This window comes from Erythrolamprus reginae, chromosome 2, assembly GCF_031021105.1.
Source record: "Erythrolamprus reginae isolate rEryReg1 chromosome 2, rEryReg1.hap1, whole genome shotgun sequence".
NCBI classification, from domain to species: Eukaryota; Metazoa; Chordata; class Lepidosauria; order Squamata; family Dipsadidae; genus Erythrolamprus; species Erythrolamprus reginae.
Genome location: NC_091951.1, coordinates 190,400,935 through 190,418,728, shown reverse-complemented (window position 1 = coordinate 190,418,728; position 17,794 = coordinate 190,400,935). Strand labels below are relative to the sequence as shown.

Here is a 17,794-nt window from a genome sequence, read left to right as displayed (position 1 = left end):
ACATATGTGGTACACACACACACACACACACACACACAATTTAGCACCCAAGAAAGAAAGAATTCATCCCGGATGAGAAAAGGGGAGCCCACAACATCGGACAAGACATCCTTTCAGTAAAATTACAACCAACCGCCAGCAAACTAGCACTTTAGTTTTTAGTCAAATTTAAATGATGCAGATTAATTACTAGCGGGCATTCTTTCCCTACCCTGTGCGATGGAATTTTCCGAATAATTTCAACGCATAAATATATTCGTGGACGCGATTCTTACACGAGAAGTCGCATAGCAGGCAAATATGAACATTTAAATAAAATAGCTGCACGCACTTGTGCTCTTCCGAGACCGCAAGCGCTCGTCGTCCTGATTGGTTGCTACGATGACTTGACTTTGGCCAATTGTTAGCGAACAGATGCTTTCAACCTCAGCGTGTACTAGCGCTTGCCGTCGTGATTGATCGGTCCAATCGAGTTTTTCTAGGTTTTTTTCCCTCCCAGGACCCTCCCCCGGCTAGTCACTTCCCTTATCACGACCAATAGGAAACCTCCAATGGGATAACTGACACGTCCCAGAACCGTAGGAATTGAATGGATGGCGTTTCAAAGAACGGGCGGAAGAAGTCAGCGAAGCCGCCGCCACTCAGGGCAATAACAGGATTGAACCGTGAGAGCAAGATGGCGGCAGCGGTGCCTCGGTTGTCGGCCCCCTGCGGCCTTTTCGTGCTCTCTGCGGCGTTTTCGGTGCTGGGGCAGGGCGAGTCCTTTGGTACCTTGAACCTGCATGAGCTCAGCGAGCTGAAATACGGGATCGAGATCGGCGCGGAGCCTGTGATGGCCGGGCAGGTAAAGCGATCTGGGGTGGAATTGGGGCGGTCGGAAAGAGGAAGCCGGCGGAATGTCAGGTATCTAAATTCCGCGGTCGTTAAGCGGAACCCTAAGAAGCGCCTTCTGACGCGCGTCTTGTGGCTTCGGCCCTTGTGCCTCCGGATCCTCTGTGGTTTACGGAAACCCCGACCTTTGGCTGGACGGGAAATGCGGTTTTGCAAACAGCTGGCTCGAAAGGCTGTTTTGACCTGCCTGCTTTTATTCAGAAGGCAAATTTGCACCTGTGTTCCCCCCCCTCCAAGATCAGGAAATGTGTGTATGTAGGAATGAAAGAGGGGGAGAAACCTGGAATGGTTAATTGCCCAGAGCGTTGCAATCCGTGCAAAACAAGGAAAATTGTGAACTTTTTTTTGTGTGTGTGTGTGCCATTGGTTAGCACTTTGTAGTTTCTTCTCTGAAATATCCTATTGCCACAACCACCACCACTACCCTGCTGCCTTTGTACAAGTCTCTCCTCAAACCCTTTACACAGTGTTTTAATTATTTGAAATTCTTGATTTCAGGAACATGTGTTGTTCAGAATATGCTTTACATGGAGAAAGCCTCTCCAATTTGAATGGATTGGTTTTTGTGCCATCAAGTCATTTTTGCTGACCACATGGAGAGATCATAGATAGATTTAAAAAGAGAGATAAATAAAGATGACAATCTATCTCTAACCTGTTTTTGCAAGTCTCCCAATGTTGTCCTCATTGCCATTGTAACTGAGTCCATCTGCATTGCTGTCTGTCATCCACTTTATTTTTGTTTTTCCTAGCTTTTTCTACAATGTATCCAAAGTAGGATAATTTGTGTATCATTTGTGCCTCAGGTGAGATCCATTGTTGCCTTAGCTGTTTACAGTATCAGGGGTCTTGGAGACTTCTTTCATTGTTGTGTCACAGTCACAGATAAAGTAATTGGGCTGAAATAAGGCTGAAGGGGGTTATTTCTAGTGTTACAATCACACATGAACTGGTAAAAAAATTGCTGTGCAAAGGTCATCTTTCATGGGGAAAATTATTCTGATTATATAGCACTATCGATACAATGCAATTTACAGAGTTTCCTAAAAAAATACTTTGATACATTGGTAAATATTGTAAGTCTTTCTGAAAACTTGTATAATATATGGTTAGTCAGTTATAGAGACAAGAATCTATCCAATAATATGTTCCAGAAATGATAATGACATGACTGGTGTTCCTGCAATTTATTTTCTTACAATAAATTCCCACTGGGCCACTTACAGAATAGGGAGCATAGAAGTAATTCCTACATACAGTATTCTTAACAGCCTCCCATACTGCAATGGGGAGAGAGAGAATTGCTGGAACAAACTTATTCCAAACAAGTATTTACATCATGCTTTTGATTATTTGGTTCATTGTTGGATTAGAAAAAAAGCAATAAGTTAAAACCATGAAATAATTGGTTGAAACGCTTTTAGCAAATGTTTAATGCTGCAGTGTGTATACAAGGAGTAAAATGTCTGGACATTCAATATGCTTCGATTTATAGTAGATTAAATCAGAATGCAAATTTTTCTTTTAAAAATTCAATGTTTGTCTGAAGAATAGCCATGTAAATGGAATTGTCTAACTCAAATCATGATCTGTGTTTTAAAGAGAATTAAAACAATGCGTTGGATTAGATACTTTTGTGCTTAAAGCAATGTCTAAGATATATAGTGAATAAACAATTTAAGAAGTACTGTATAGCAAAGTATTGAAGAGAAGTGCCTAACCTAAAGATACTATCTTATTTCATGACTATTAGAGAACAATTATTTCTTAATAACATTTAAAAATAGTTTCATCTTTGCTTAATATTAATGGTGAACAACAGGCTACTCTTGAAATTGTTATCTGAATTATCTATATTTAGCTCAAATAAGGAATATTAGTAATATATTACTAATATTAGTAATATTTAATATATTTTAAAAAGTACTTTTATTTGTATTTGTTTAGAAAATTTATATAGCTACCAATATAAGAGAATCTAGGCAGCTTACAAAAAATGAAAACAAAATAAAGTAACAAAATAAAAAAACAATAACTCCCCACCCATAGTGACAGCACACACTTAAATAAGTCACTTGATGGGCTTATTTAGAATTGTTAAAAGAGGAAGTTTTAAAATATAGTCCTGTTTTAATATGATGGTGCCTTCCCCTTAGTATGGGTATTTTTGTACATTTTTTGCTTCACTACCTGCAGAAACTGGCAGAATCTTGTTAATGCCTTGTTTTTTAGACTTTTTAACCATTGTTATACTTACTGGGCATTGTCAGTGCTATCAGTAGCTTATCAATGCTTTTGGTGCTCTCTTTGCTTCTTACAGTATGTAACCTTGCTCTTTTGGAAAATAGCTGCCTACTTAAGCAATGTGTCACAATGGCTTTATATTTACTACTCTGGCAAGAGTTGCATCATCATACCTGAGGATTGCACCATCTGTGCTGTACATAGCCCACGAGTAATCAAGGATTTATTACTAGAGGTAGCTTGAGCACTATTGCCATTGATTTCTGTTGTAATTTAGAAAAGGCTTGCGTTAAACCTGCTGAAGCCAAGTGGTTTCTCTACTAGCTTGCTTCTTGATTTGCTGTCTTACTCTAGGAGAAAGCACATAGCTTGTAATGATGTTTGTAATGGACATTTTTTACTTTACATCCAGGTTAAGCCACCAACACGTTGGGCTACCCATACTAGTCAGCCTTGTTTCAAATGCCCTTATTAAATTCAGAGTTTTGTTAAGCAATACTGTTCTATCTGGCTTAGCGTACTGCTTGGGAGAGAGGGGGGGGAAATGAAAAGGGGGATAACTCTCATGCACAAATATTGTCCATTCTGCTTTACTGTTACATATAGGTAAGATGGCCCTCCAACCTAAGCTGCAGCTCCCATCATCCATGTCCATTGATCATGGATGTTGGGGGTGTTATTTTCAAACCAATTGGAAATATTTGATTGGGGCAAGGAGATAAAGGGCATCCCTGCTTGGTGCCATTTTGTATTTTAATTCTCTGCGTGGCTGGAATTAGAGGGCCAATTCAGTTTTGGAGGTTTTGGGAAGGAAGGATATTTATTTTAAAAAAATCAAATGACCATTAAATTTTAAATGAAACATGTGATTCTTTCTGCTGTGCTGGCACAGATGCTTTCTTGAATTGACTGCAGCCTAGCTGTTGGCATCTTCCGAGCAGTACTTTAATTAAGAATCATGGAAGTAGGCAATTTTACAATCCAGTTTTGTCAGTTAAGTGCATTTGTTAAATGGCAATCTGCTGCTAGTGTTTCTTGGAAAACCAAGTATCCAGAAACCCAGCCATGGAGTTGGAAACTCCCATTCTTCCAAGCCGGCCTTAATTTGCTTGCTATACACTTTAAATATTTTATTCTCTTTATTCCCTCTTCCACTATTAAGATGTCCCCCAGATTTTGCTGCAGTGCTTCCTACCTGCTGTTTAGATATTCTGCAGTTGCCAAACTACCCTCGTGATGTTTAGATTACAATATTGTGTTCATAAGCAATGAGTGTGGATCATTTGCTTACAACACATGTTTTTCAGGTATTTTCATAATCAGAGAAAGACAAAATGTCTCCTAAAGTAGTCTCCCAATACCATCAAGGAGAACTATGGAAGAATTTGATGCTCTTCTTTGATATTTTATTTTAACAAGCATCTGATTATTATGTGAACTGGTTTTCTTAATGCTATAGCGAACCTAATATTTTATTCCTAATGGCATTGTAGATAGAGACACTTGTGGAAACAGGTGCCATTTAATATACAGGGCGTGAGGTTTACTACGGTTACTTATTAAACTGGTTTTTAAATGTACAATTGTTATTTTAGATTCTAATTATTAGATTTGTCATTATATATTGTTTTTATCACTGTTGTGAGCCGCCCCGAGTCTGCGGAGAGGGGTGGCATAGAAATCTAATAAATAAATAAATAGATAGATAAATAGATAAATAAATGGACAAAATTAAATTAAAGGGATTTTGAATGTTTGTCATTGTGATCTTGAATCATTTGGTAAAATACCTGGCTGAAAAGATTTATACAGCTATTTTCAATAAAAATTAGGACTATGTGGTACTTCACTTTCAAAGGGAAAAATAATTTGGATTAAACGGCATCACTTAATGACGGTAGCTTAAAGTTGTGGCATCCCCCCCCCCAAATTATGTTTTACTGTATATTTGGTTTTAACGTTCTGACAGTATGTAGTATGTCGGTGTTTCCCAACCTTAGCAGCTTGAAGATATTTGGACTTCAACTCCCAGAATTCCCCAGCCAGCGAATGCTGGCTGGGGAATTCTGGGAGTTGAAGTCCAGATATCTTCAAGTTGCCAAGGTTGGGAAACACTGTACTATATGATATCTATTCTTTTCATTCTTCCACTTTCATAGTCTGAGGCATATTTTTTTCCCTTGACTCTGAAGTGCTAAATTGTAATGGGCACCTACAGCAATTCTCAGTACTGTTTCAGAGGACATTCTGAAAGGAAAATGTTAATTAACTCTCACAGACACTGACTTGCTGAAAGGGCCTTCTGGGATGTTTGGAATTGCTGTGTGTTTACTATGCTAAATGACTACCCTTGGGACGTTGCATAAAGTTGTCTTCTGAAAAGCAATGGCATGCTGGCGGCCATTTTTTATTAGTGGTGCATCAAAAACAACAAGGTTCCTCCAAGATGTAAATCGTGCCCACTTAATGCAGGTGTATGTGCCTTTAGATAATGCAGGAGTTGGCGGCTTTAGGTTCTTTCCCCCTGAGCGATCAAGCAGAAATATTTTATAAACCCTCTTTGCTATCTGAGAAACAGGTGTGGGCTGTGATATACAAGCATTTTTGCTGCCTTTCTGTTAAAAGAAGATAGTCAAAGCTTTATTTTGTTTATTTTGACAGTTCCTTTGAAGCAGGGCTTGAGCAGCTGCTCGGTTTTCAGCTGATACAAAGCCTTTGGACTCAGTGAGCAGGAGGAGTTGGATGGGTTATCAGGGTTTTGTTTTATTTTTTTAAGAAAAATCCTGAATGTTTCCCTCAAAACAATTTGTCTGCCCTCAACAATACAGGTAACCCTAGACACAGTTTATTTATTTATTTATTTATTTATTTATTTAGTCATTCATTTGTCCAATACATAAATACATAGGAAGAAAATAGACATGTGATAATATAAAAAGAGGGTGAAGGTGAACTTAGAGGAGAGGATATATGAAAGGAAGAGAATATATAAGATAGGTGAAAAAAAGGAAAGACAATTGGACAGGGGACGAAAGGCACACCAGTGTGCACTTATGTTCTTTTAGTGACTTTTCAAAGTTGTACAATGGCACTGAAAAGAGTGACACAGGACTGTTTTCCACACTTACGACCATATCAGTATCCCCATAGTCACAATTCCGGTCACAATTCAAAATGTTGGTAATGACCTTTAAAGCCCTACATGGCATTGGGCCAGAATACATCCGGAACCGCCTTCTACCGCACGAATCCCAGCGGCCGATAAGGTCCCACTAAGTTGGCCTTCTCCAGGTCCCATTGACCAAACAATGTCATTTGGCAGGCCCCAGGGGAAGAGCCTTCTCTCTGGCAGCCCCAGCCCTCTGGAATCAACTCCCCCCAGAGATTAGAACGGCCCCCACCCTCCTTGTCTTTCGCAAATTACTCAAGACCCACCTTTGTCGCCAGGCATGGGGGAGTTAGGATATTCCTTCCCCTAGGCCATTACAAGTTATGTATGGTATGTTTTGTGTGTATGTTTGGTTTTTATAATAAGGGTTTTTAGTTGTTTTATTAAATTGGATTGTTACATGTTTTTTATCGTTGTTAGCCGCCCCGAGTCTGCGGAGAGGGGCAGCATACAAACCCAATAAATGAATGAATGAATGAATGAATGAATGAATGAATGAATGAATAAATAAATAAATAAATAGTCACTTGATCAAAATTTGGAGGCTGGTCAACCAATTCATATTTATGATGATTGGCAGTGTCCCAGGGTCACATGATCGCCTTTTGTGACCTTCCTACAAGCATAGTCAATGGGGAAATCAGAATCATTGAATAATGATTGTGTTCACAATCAGTAACTGTTTTACTGACTTAACAGCTGCAGTGATTCGTGTAACAATGGTGACATGAAAGATTGCAATATGGGGCAAAAGTCACTCGACAAATGTTTCACTTAGCCACAAAAATATTGTGCTCAGTGATGATCATAAGTCGAGGACTATGTGTACTCCCTTGCTACGTGCTGCTGCAGATGGAGCAAGAGTGGGGAGATATGCAGGCAGTCCTCACAACCATTCATTTAACAACCATTTGAAGTTACCATGGCACTGAAAAAGTGACATATGGACCAGTCTTTGCACTTACAACTGTCACAGCATTCCCCACAGTCATGTGATCAAAATTTGGACACTTGACATATACTGTATTTTTTGGAATATAAGACGCACTGGAGTATTAGATGCAGCTTAGTTTTTGGGAAGGAAAATAGTGGGGGGAAATTTGCCTAGCAGATATTCATCTAGCTAGCGTCCTTATTCTGTTCAGCTTCAGCACATTATTTTATCCCCTGGTTAGGACTTAAAAAAAACCTTATTTGGAGAGAGTAATAATGAAAAAGCCTGCAAGCCTGTAAGAACTGGGACGATCATTAGCACCTCCTTAGGGCTGGGGAAAAAAGCTTTGAAAAAGCTACATTCAGAGTATAAGACGCACCCAAATTTTCAACCTCTTTTAGGGAGGAAAAAGGTGCATTTTATATTCTGAAAAATATGGTATTTGCAATTATTGTAGCATCCTAGGGTCATGTGACCACCAGGGGAGCTTCTGGCAAGCTGTCCACGGGGAACCTGGATTCACTTAAATGTCCACATGATTTATTTAATGACCACCACCACCACAACAAAAAGTTTGTAAAACCAGGCTTGATTCACCTAACAAACACATTGCTTAAAGATGGCAGTTCAAGTCTCAGCTGCAGTAGTAAATCAAGGACTGACTGTGCTTTTCCTGTGAAAATAACTGAATCTAATAGACTTTAACAGAGAACAGAGTTCATTTTTCAGTTCTTCTGACTCTATATGCTTTGAAATTAAATTGTGGAAATGTCAGAGATATTCTGAGTATGTTTTGCTTTTGATATTTTTCATGTAAGTGAAGGTTTCTGCAGAGATCACAAAATAACTTAAAACAATTACGATTAATACACAATAAAAATACAGCATCTGATTTTCTGCATTGGGAGTTATTGACTGATTGATTGATTGATTGATTTAAATTTATAGGCTGCCCTTCTCCAAGTAGACTTGGGGTGGCTTACAAGAATAAAAGACGCAAATACAATTATAAAAGTACCATTTGAAACCCCCAATAATAAACATTCATACTTCATGCATTTATAACTACTGGCCGGAGCAGAGTATAATGCTCAACTGCCCCAAGCCATGCCCAAAAGGCCATGAGGGTGGGGGCCATACAAATGTCTGGGGGAAGTTGGTTTCAAAGGACTGGAGCCATGACAGAGAAGGCCCTTCCTTGTGGTCCCGCCAGGCAACATCGCTTGGCTTACGGGACCTGGAGAAGGCCGACTCTGTGGGCTCTTATCGGCCGCTGGGATGTACGAGGCAGAAGATGATTCCTCAGGTAATCTGGTCCTAAGCCATGTAGGGCTTTATAGGTAATAACCAACACCTTGAATTGTGTTCGGAGACATGCTAATTACATGCTAATATAGCAAGATGCTAATATGGCATTAAAGAGAGCCTCCATTTGCAACAATTGCAATACAGTGGATATATATATTAATCTACTGAGGATAAGTTGCTATTATTTCTAAGTAAGTGGATACAGCAATAGCACTTAGACTTACAGTATTTTTGGAGTATACGACACACCTTTTTCCTCCCTAAAAGAGGCTGATAATTAGGGTGCATCTTATACTCTGAATGTAGTTCCCCTTCCCCCAAGACCAAACTAGCTTCTAACGATATTCCCAAATATTACCTTGCAGGCTCTTTCATTGTTTCTCTCTGAAAAGAATGTTTTTCAAGCTCTAAGTCTTTACAGGGTTTCTTTCATTGCTCTAGCTAACTCTGAATAATTAATAATTAATAAATAATAGTTTATTAGATTTGTATGCCGCCCTTCTCCGAAGACTCGGGGCGGCTCACAACAACAATAACAAAACAGTACAAATCTAATAGTTAAAAACTAAAGTTAAAAACCCACTATCATTAAAAACAATCGATACTACACAATCATACCATACTCAGGTCCTACTAGTCAGAAGGCGCATTAATCCCCCCATGCCTGGCGGCATAAATGGGTCTTCAGAGTCTTGCGGATAAGTTTCTTTCTAGCCCTAACCAGGTGCTAACAAGCTTCCCAGCTCTTACCGGCTTGCAAGCTCTTTCATTGTTATTCTCTGCGAAGAATGTTTTCCAAGCCCTAAGTCTTTGTAGGTTTTTTTTCATTGCTCTACTTGCCCCAAAAGTTTCTTTCCAGGTGCTAATGATGTTCCCAGCTCTTACTGGCTTGCAAGCTCTTTCATTGTTACTCTCTCCGAATAAGGTTTTTTTAAAGCCCTAACCAGGGGATAAAATAATGTGCTGAAGCTGATCAGACTAAGGACGCTATCCAGATGAATATTTGGTAAGCAAATTCCTTTCCCTATTTTCCTCCCCAAAAACAAAGGTGTGTCTTATAGTCTAAAAAACAAAGGTGTGTCTTATAGTCTAAAAAACAAAGGTGTGTCTTATAGTCTAAAAAACAAAGGTGTGTCTTATAGTCTAAAAAATACGGTATACAGTGATCCCCCGGTTATTGCGTCCCCGACCATTGTGAACAGGCTAATTTGCGATTTTTGAACCCGGAAGTCAGAACACCATCTGCGCATGCGTGCCCTTTTTTTCTATGGGCACGCATGCGTAGATGGCGCCGGGCAGATCAGCTGCTGGGCGGCTTCCCTAGGTCTTGCCCCTCTTGGCGGGCATCAGCGAGGAGTTTCCCCACCGCCCACGCAAACTCCTCGCTGCTGCCGCTTCGCTCGGGCCGCTTCTCAGCTGAGTACTCAGCTGGGAAGCGGCCCGAGCGAACGGCTTGTCCGCAGCCTGCCTGCCCGCGCGCCCGCGGCTCGCGCGCCCTTCTCCCGCCCACGCCGTTTGCTCGGGCTGCTTCCCAGCTGAGTACTCAGCTGGGAAGCGGCCCGAGCGAACGGCTTGTCCGCAGCCTGCCTGCCCGCGCGCCCGCGGCTCGCGCGCCCTTCTCCCGCCCACGCCTTTCGCTCGGGCCGCTTCCCAGCTGAGTACTCAGCTGGGAAGCGGCCCGAGCGAACGGCTTGTCCGCAGCCTGCCCACGCTGTTCGCTCCCCCTCTTGCTGGCGGGAGAGCGAGAAGCCCTCCCCAGCACCCGCTCGCCCGCCCTTCGCCCGGCCACCCGCCGTTCGCTCGCTGCTCACCCAGGTTCGGGGGGGTTGCTGGCAAGCCGCCCATGCCGGCGGCGACGTTTTAAAACAGCGGCGCGGCTTTCCAATGAGTCCCGAAGACAAACGCGGAAGTTTGATGTTTGTCTTCGGGACTCATTGGAAAGCCGCGCGGCTGTTTTAAAACGTCGCCGCCGGCATGGGGGGCTTGCCAGCACCCCCCGGACCCCCAACCCGGGTTTGGGGGGCTGCTAGGAAGCCCCCCATGCCGGCGGCGACGTTTTAAAACAGCCGCGCTGCCCCCAATCTTCGGCTCCTCGCTAGCGCTGCGGGAGTAAAAACACCATCTTTTTACTTCCACAGCGCTACTTCGTGAAAACCCGCTCGTTGCGGGGGTCCTGGAACGGAACCCTCGCAACGAGCGGGGGATCACTGTATACAGCTTCATACTGCTTTACAGCCCTCTCTAAGCAGTTTACAGAGTCAGCCTATTCTCCCCAATAATCTAAGTCCTCATTTTACTGACCTTGGAAGAATGGAAGGCTGAGTCAACTTTCAGCCTGGTGAGATTTGAAGTGCCAAATTGCAGGCACCCCGGCAGTCAGCAGAAATAGACTGCAATACTGCACTCTAACCACTGCACCACTGTGATATGTAGATTTGTAGGCTAAGAGGAATATCAGCTCTAAATCATTGTTTCTTTAAGATGCTAGTGTTTTGTTAAGAACAAAATATTTGTTTTTTATTAATTGCTGTTAATTAATTAACAGCAATTTATTAAGAACAGCAGTTCATTAATTAAAAAGAGCAGTTTGTTAATCAATTGGGAACCCAGTGGCTCAGTGGTTGAAGACACTGAACTTAACTGGCAAGCTGACTGCCTAGGTTTTGACACTCAAGTCCCGCATAACGGGGTGAGCTCCCATTACTCGCCCCATCTTCTGCCCACCTAGCAGTTCGAAAACATGCAAATGCCAGGAGATTAATAGGTATCACTTTGGTGGTCATTGCATCTTTCGCATGCTGGTCGCATGACCATGAAAAATGTCTTTGGGCAATGCTGGCTCCCTTGGCTAAGAAACAGAGATGAGCATCATGCCTTAGACCAGGGGTCTGCAACCTTGGCAGCTTTAACACTTGTGGACCTCAACTCCCAGAATTCTGGGAGTTGAAGTCCACAAGTCTTAAAGTAGTCAGGGTGGGAGACCTCTGCCCTAGACTTAGTATGACTGTCTAAGGGGAAACCTTTACCTTCCAATTACTGTATCTTGCTGAAGATCATTAAAAATGACTTCCTTTGAAGCTTTTGAGATCTCTCAGTTTAGAATACTCTGTTTATATCTAATCATCTTCTATTACAGCTTGTTAGTACAGTGATACCTTGTCTTACAAACTTAATTGGTTCCAGGACGAGGTTCTTAAGGTGAAAAGTTTGTAAGACAATACAATGTTTCCCATAAGAATCAATGGAAAAGCGATTAATGTGTGCAAGGCCAAAATTCACCCCTTTTGCCAGCCGAAGCGCCCATTTTTGCACTGCTGAGATTTCTCTGAGGCTCGCCACCATGGGAAACCCCACCTCCGGACTTCTGTGTTTTTGCGATGCTGCAGGGGAATCCCAGCAGGATAATCTCAGCATCCCAAAAACAAGCGCTTCGCAAAAACAAGCGCTCCGGAAGTCTGGAGGTGGGGTTTCCCTGTGAGGGGAGCCTCAGTGAAATTGCAGCATCGCAAACACACCAAAGTCCTCGAAACCCCACCTCCAGACGTCTGTGTTTTTGCGGTGCGGCGATTTCACTGAGGCTCCCCTCGCTGGGAAACCCCATCTCCGGACTTCCGTTGCTAGCGAAGTGCCTGTTTTTGCGCTGCTGGGATTCCCCTGCTGCATCACAAAAACACGGAAGTCTGGAGGTGGGGTTTCCCATGGAGGGGAGCCTCAGGGGAATCCCAGCAGCACAAAAACGGGTGCTTCGCTGGCAACGGAAGTCCGGAGGCGGGGCATCCCAGCGGCGGCGGTGGGTTTGTAAGGTGAAAATAGTTTGTGAGAAGAGGCAAAAAAATCTTAAACCCTGGGTTTGTATCTCAAAAAGTTTGTATGATGAGGCGTTTGTAAGATGAGGTATCACTGTATATCTTTGTTGAGGTACACACAGCCTCAAGAACAACAAAAGCCAAGAAGATGGGCTCGTTTCCCGCTATTCAGGATACTGCTTATAAGTGCCATGCCAGTGATGAAAAACCTAGGGCATGCATGCCACAGGTAGCACCTGGAGCCATATCTGAGGGCACATGAGGCGTTGCCTCTGTGTGTTGGTCAGTTGATTTTTGGTCTTCTTTTCAGCTGTTTTCGCTCTCTCCAGGCTTCAGGAAAGCACCCTGAACCCTGAGGACAGCGAAAAGTGGCTCAAAGGGCCAACCGGAAGTTCACTTGTATTTTCACTCTCAGCCTCCTTTTCTCTGTCAGAGATCTTCAGGGACTTCTTCAGGTTTGGATAGTTACAGCCAGGCTCCCACACCTCGGCCCATTTCTTCTGCAGCTGGCAAGGCTTTCCTGAAGGCCTCTGCAGCTGATAACAGAGCTCCAGATTGATCTGGAGCTCTGTTATTGGCAACACAGGCCTTCAGGCAAGCCTTCTCAGCTGCAGAAGAAATGGGCCGAGGAGTGTGAGGCCTGGATTCAACTATCTGTTTCATTTCCAAACTTCCAGCTGGCCCGTTGGGCCATTTTTGGCCATCCCCAAGCTTCGGGAGGCTTTCCTGAACCCTGGGGAGAGTGAAAAACAGCCTAATGGTCCTACCGGAAGCTTCAGTGAGGGCAACATGAGGCTGTATGCATGTGCCAAGTGAGGGCATTGCATTATGGGTGTGGGCACCATGTGCATGCTATTACATGCGCATTCTTTTGGCACACCAAAAAGGTTCACCGTCACTGCTCTATGTGTTTAGAGCTCAAAGCATTGAGACCCCACACACACACTTTATGGTCTGTTTCTGTTGCTCCTGTGTGGGAAAAGGTTTCAAAGTATTTCTAGCAGGATTTCCAAATTTTGTAACAGCTTTGTTCCCTATGCCATCCATCTGGTAAATCCCCAAGATTTGTTTCTTTCACCATGTATATCTATACATCTGAACTAGAGTTGTTTCTCTGTGTCATATAGTGAATGTGAGTATGTGGGTGCATGTATAATATTTATTTAATTATTTATGTATTTATTTTATGTATTCATGTAATATTTAGTTGTGGACACAACATTTAGCGAGGGATTAATGTGGTGCACCAGTTGCGGCCCTATCTGGACCGGGAGTCACTGCTCACAGTCACTCATGCCCTCATCACCTCAAGGCTCGACTATTGTAATGCTCTCTACGTGGGGCTACCTTTGAAAAGTATTCGGAAACTTCAGATCATGCAGAATGCAGCTGTGAGAACAATCATGGGCTTCCCTAAGTATGCCCATGTCACACCAACACTCCGCAGTCTGCATTGGTTGCCGATCAGTTTCTGGTCACAATTCAAAGTGTTGGTTATGACCTATAAAGCCCTTCATGGCACCGGACCAGAATACCTCCAGCACCGCCTTCTGCCGCACAAATCCCAGCGAACAGTTGGTCCCACAGAGTTGGCCTTCTCCGGGTCCCGTCAACTAAACAATGTCGTCTGGCGGGACCCAGGAGAAGAGCCTTCTCTGGGGTGGCCCTGACCCTCTGGAACCAGCTCCCCCCAGAGATCAGAATTGCCCCCCCCCTCGCCTTTCATAAGCTCCTTAAAACCCACCTCTGTCATCAGGCATGGGGGAATTGAGATATTCCTTCCCCCCAGGCCTATACAATTTGTGCATGGTATTTTTGTGTGTATGTTTGGTTTTTAATAAGGGTTTTTTAGTCTACAGAGAGGGGCGGCATACAAATCTAATAAATAAATAATAAATAAATAAATAAATAAATAAATAAATAAATAAATAAATAAATAAATAAGTGTGGCTTTACCTGACAACATTTAGACTCAAGATCATTTTTAAAAAATTTGCTTCAAGTAGGCCAGAGCACTGCACAGAGATGCCACGTATTAAACTTGGCTCTGTTGATGCATACTTGATTACATAACCTGAAATGTTTTGAAAAGGGATTAGGGGAAACTAAGTTTGGAGAGATTCTCTCATTACAAAATTTGCTCAATGGTCCCCTTGCTATCCAATATTCTTTCATGTGCAGCAGCTGCCAAAAAAGCCAACAAAGTTCTAGGCTGCATTGACAGAAAGATAGAATCCAGATCACGTGAAATATTAATGCCACTATATACTGTAATGCCTTGGTAAGGCCACACTTGGAATGCTGCATTCGGTTTTGGTCACTACAATGCAAAAAGGATGTCGAAACTGTAGAAAGAGTGCAGAGAAGAGTGATAAAGATGATTATGGGACCGGAGGCTAAAATACATAAAAAACGATTGCAGGAACTGGGTATGTCTAGTTTAATGAAAAGAAGGACTAGGGGAGACATAACAGTGTTCCAAAATCTCAGGGGCTGCCACAAAGAACAGGAAGTCAAACCTAATCTATTCTGTTCTATTCTACTCTACTCCACTCCACTCCACTCCATTCCATTCCATTCCATTCTATTCTATTTTAATAATGAGGTTCTAATAAGTACACCTTCCAAGCACAATTCCTATCTGTCCACTACCCCAAATAATGAACAGATTATCTTTCTTTGCCTTAAGTCAGCGGTCCCCAAACTACGGCCCGCGGGCCACATCCGGCCCGCGGGTGAGTGACAGGAGCACATCTAATTTTCCATGAATAAAATGCGGTATTTTGTTAGTAACTAATATCAATCATCAAGAAAAGTTGTAAAAGGCTTTTTTCTAATTTTGTCATCCAGTTACATTCATTTTCTTTTAATTAAATTCCCTCCTCAAAAAAGTACACCACCAAATATATTTCTAACTTATTAACCATTATGCCAAAGTGCTTCCTTCTTTCTTTATACATTTTTCTATAAGCCAAGGAAACCTTGTATAGCCAATCAGATGTTAACAAAAGAAAATTAAAAACGAAACATAAACATATATGAATTTCAAACTTCTTTCTCCCCCCCTCTAAATAGTACGTTCCCATTTTGTTTTTTACTTTAAAATAAGGTATGTGCAGCGTGCATAGGGATTTGTTCATAGTTTTTTTTATAGTTCGGCCCTCCAACAGTCCAAGGGACGGTGAACTGGCCCCCTGTGTAAAAAGTTTGGGGATCCCTGCCTTAAGTAATTCTGTAGAATGGATTTCAGTTTATACTTATTTTTTATTTTTGTTGCCATAAGGTACTTCTGAAAGGAGAACAGAGTATACTTTTTGCCTACATCTGCTTTTTCGTTAAGATGTACAGTAGCACAGGTAGTTCTTGACTTACAACAGTTCACTCAATGACCATTCAAACATCATTGAAACAAGTGACTTGTAACCATTTTTCACATAACCGTTACAGCATCCCCATTGTCCCGTGATCAAAACTCAGATAGTTGGCAGCTGACTGACATTTATGATGGTTGTATAGTATCCAAGGATCACTTTTGCAACTTTCTGACAAGCAGAGTCAATGGGTAAACTAGATTCGTTTAACAACCATGTGATTAACTTAACAACTACAATGATTCACTTATACAGCAGCAACATACCTTGGTTCACAGCTAAACTTAAACAGCTGCATTGTTCCAAAGAGGAAACCCACAGAAAAGGTGATAGAATGCTGTACAGTGAGACCAGAAATGTATTAACAGGGGAGATCAGAGCAGCAAAAAGAAGCTACTCTGAAAAGCTAAAGAATCAATTCTCAACAAATGAACCAGCAAACATGTGGAAAACTCTTAAAAATATCACCAGTTATGGTAAACCTCCTTTCCAGGTTGAAGGAAATCAGGAACTGGCAGATGACCTGAATGTGTTTTACTGTAGGTTTGAAAGCAAACTAGATCCACCTATCTCCACAGCCCCCATTTCAGACACCAACATCAGCCAAGCCTCCTACAGCTGATCCCATACCATTCTGATAACAGAAAAGGAAGTGCAAGACCTATTTCACAGACAAAAGCCAGGAAAAGCACCAGACCCAGACAAGATAACTCCTTGTTTAAAAGTCTGTGCTGACCAATTGGCCCCCATCTTCACCCAAATCTTCAGTAAATTGCTAGAGATGTGCTATTTCTTCTTTAAAATGCCCCAAAGGGAACTGATTCACATTTAGTTTTTCATAACTAACTTTTAAAAGGGCCCAATTTACAAAATTACCCTCTCCAAGTCCCACTCTTTTTGTGCCCTTGACAGTTGCTACCCTTACCCTCTTATTATTGATAGCTAATTCTCAATTCTATCTACCTCTCTTTTTTTTCTCTTTAGAGTAAGGCCACCGATGTAGTAACCATCTCTTCCAAATACAAGCAGAAGTATGAGTGCCGACTACCAGCTGCTGCAATGAAGATCCATCAAGACAAAGAGGAGGATCCACAGAGTTACTCTGGACTTGGGATCTCAGAACTGCTGAAACCAATGGAAGCAGCTCCGTGCCTTATTAAAGTAACTTTAGGAGGGGTTTGAAATTAAGGGGACATTGGGAGACTTAGGCACAAACAAAAGACTTGGAAAACATTTACTGAATGGGCTTTGTTAAAGGCTCTGCTTTCTCATATCTCTCCCGGAGATTAGTGATAATCTTGATCCCTAATAACACAGAAAACAAGGTCAGTTTAGTAAAAGCTGTCATTATTCCTGATCACATTACAGTAATGTGAAATGCTTTTACAGTCCTTATTTCCTTAACCTCCCCCAAATCTTTGGGAATAAATCTTTGATGTCCCTTTTTAAAAAATTGATGGAGAAATTGGCTGCTCAAATGAAAAGTTATTTGCCAAAGGTTCACCCATTGAATCTATGCAGGGACCATACATTTGTTTTCCAATGTCTAAACCCAACAGTAACTGACTTTACAAATCAAGGAAATTTATGCAGCCTATTTGTCCTCGGTAAGCATGTTATGGAAATCTGACTCTTTGCATCTTATTTAGTAAACAGCTTAAAACGAAACCAATCCTTTCTTCCTTTATGACATATTGATACATCTTTCCCCCACAATTTTTTCTAACTAAGAGATTTGCTTGATATAGACAGACACATTGATATTTTCCTATAACAATAGTGTCTGGGGAAAAAAAGCACTTGGAGAACTTTTGCTACCAAAAATCATACCATTCAAACAAACTGATGCTGGAATTTACCTATTTTATACACCACACTTACCCATTATTCAGCTGAAGGTTGAATATGCCACTTGCATCCAATGCCGAACTCACTGCCATAACTTCATTTCTCCTAATCAAAGTGAAGCTTGGATATTTTAAAATTCTACAACTATCTAAAAAAGTTTATTTATTATTTGGATTTGTATGCCGCCCCTCTCCGAAGACTCCGAAGTTCCTCTAGATTCAGT

The 17,794-nt window shown here is 41.9% G+C and overlaps 1 protein-coding gene across 2 annotated transcripts in view; it reads left to right on the top strand.

Moving 5' to 3' along the window:
- Positions 1-513: 513 nt before the first annotated feature.
- Positions 514-17,794, top strand: part of OS9 (OS9 endoplasmic reticulum lectin) — a 51,780-nt gene continuing 34,499 nt past the window's right edge. The window contains exons 1-2 of one of the 2 annotated variants that reach the window (XM_070740899.1): positions 514-844; positions 16,708-16,884. In XM_070740899.1, coding sequence (XP_070597000.1) covers positions 590-844; positions 16,708-16,884 — 432 coding nt within the window. In that variant the 5' untranslated portion in view covers positions 514-589. The remainder of the gene's footprint in view (positions 845-16,707; positions 16,885-17,794) is intronic. The other variant, XM_070740900.1, reaches the window with a different exon arrangement.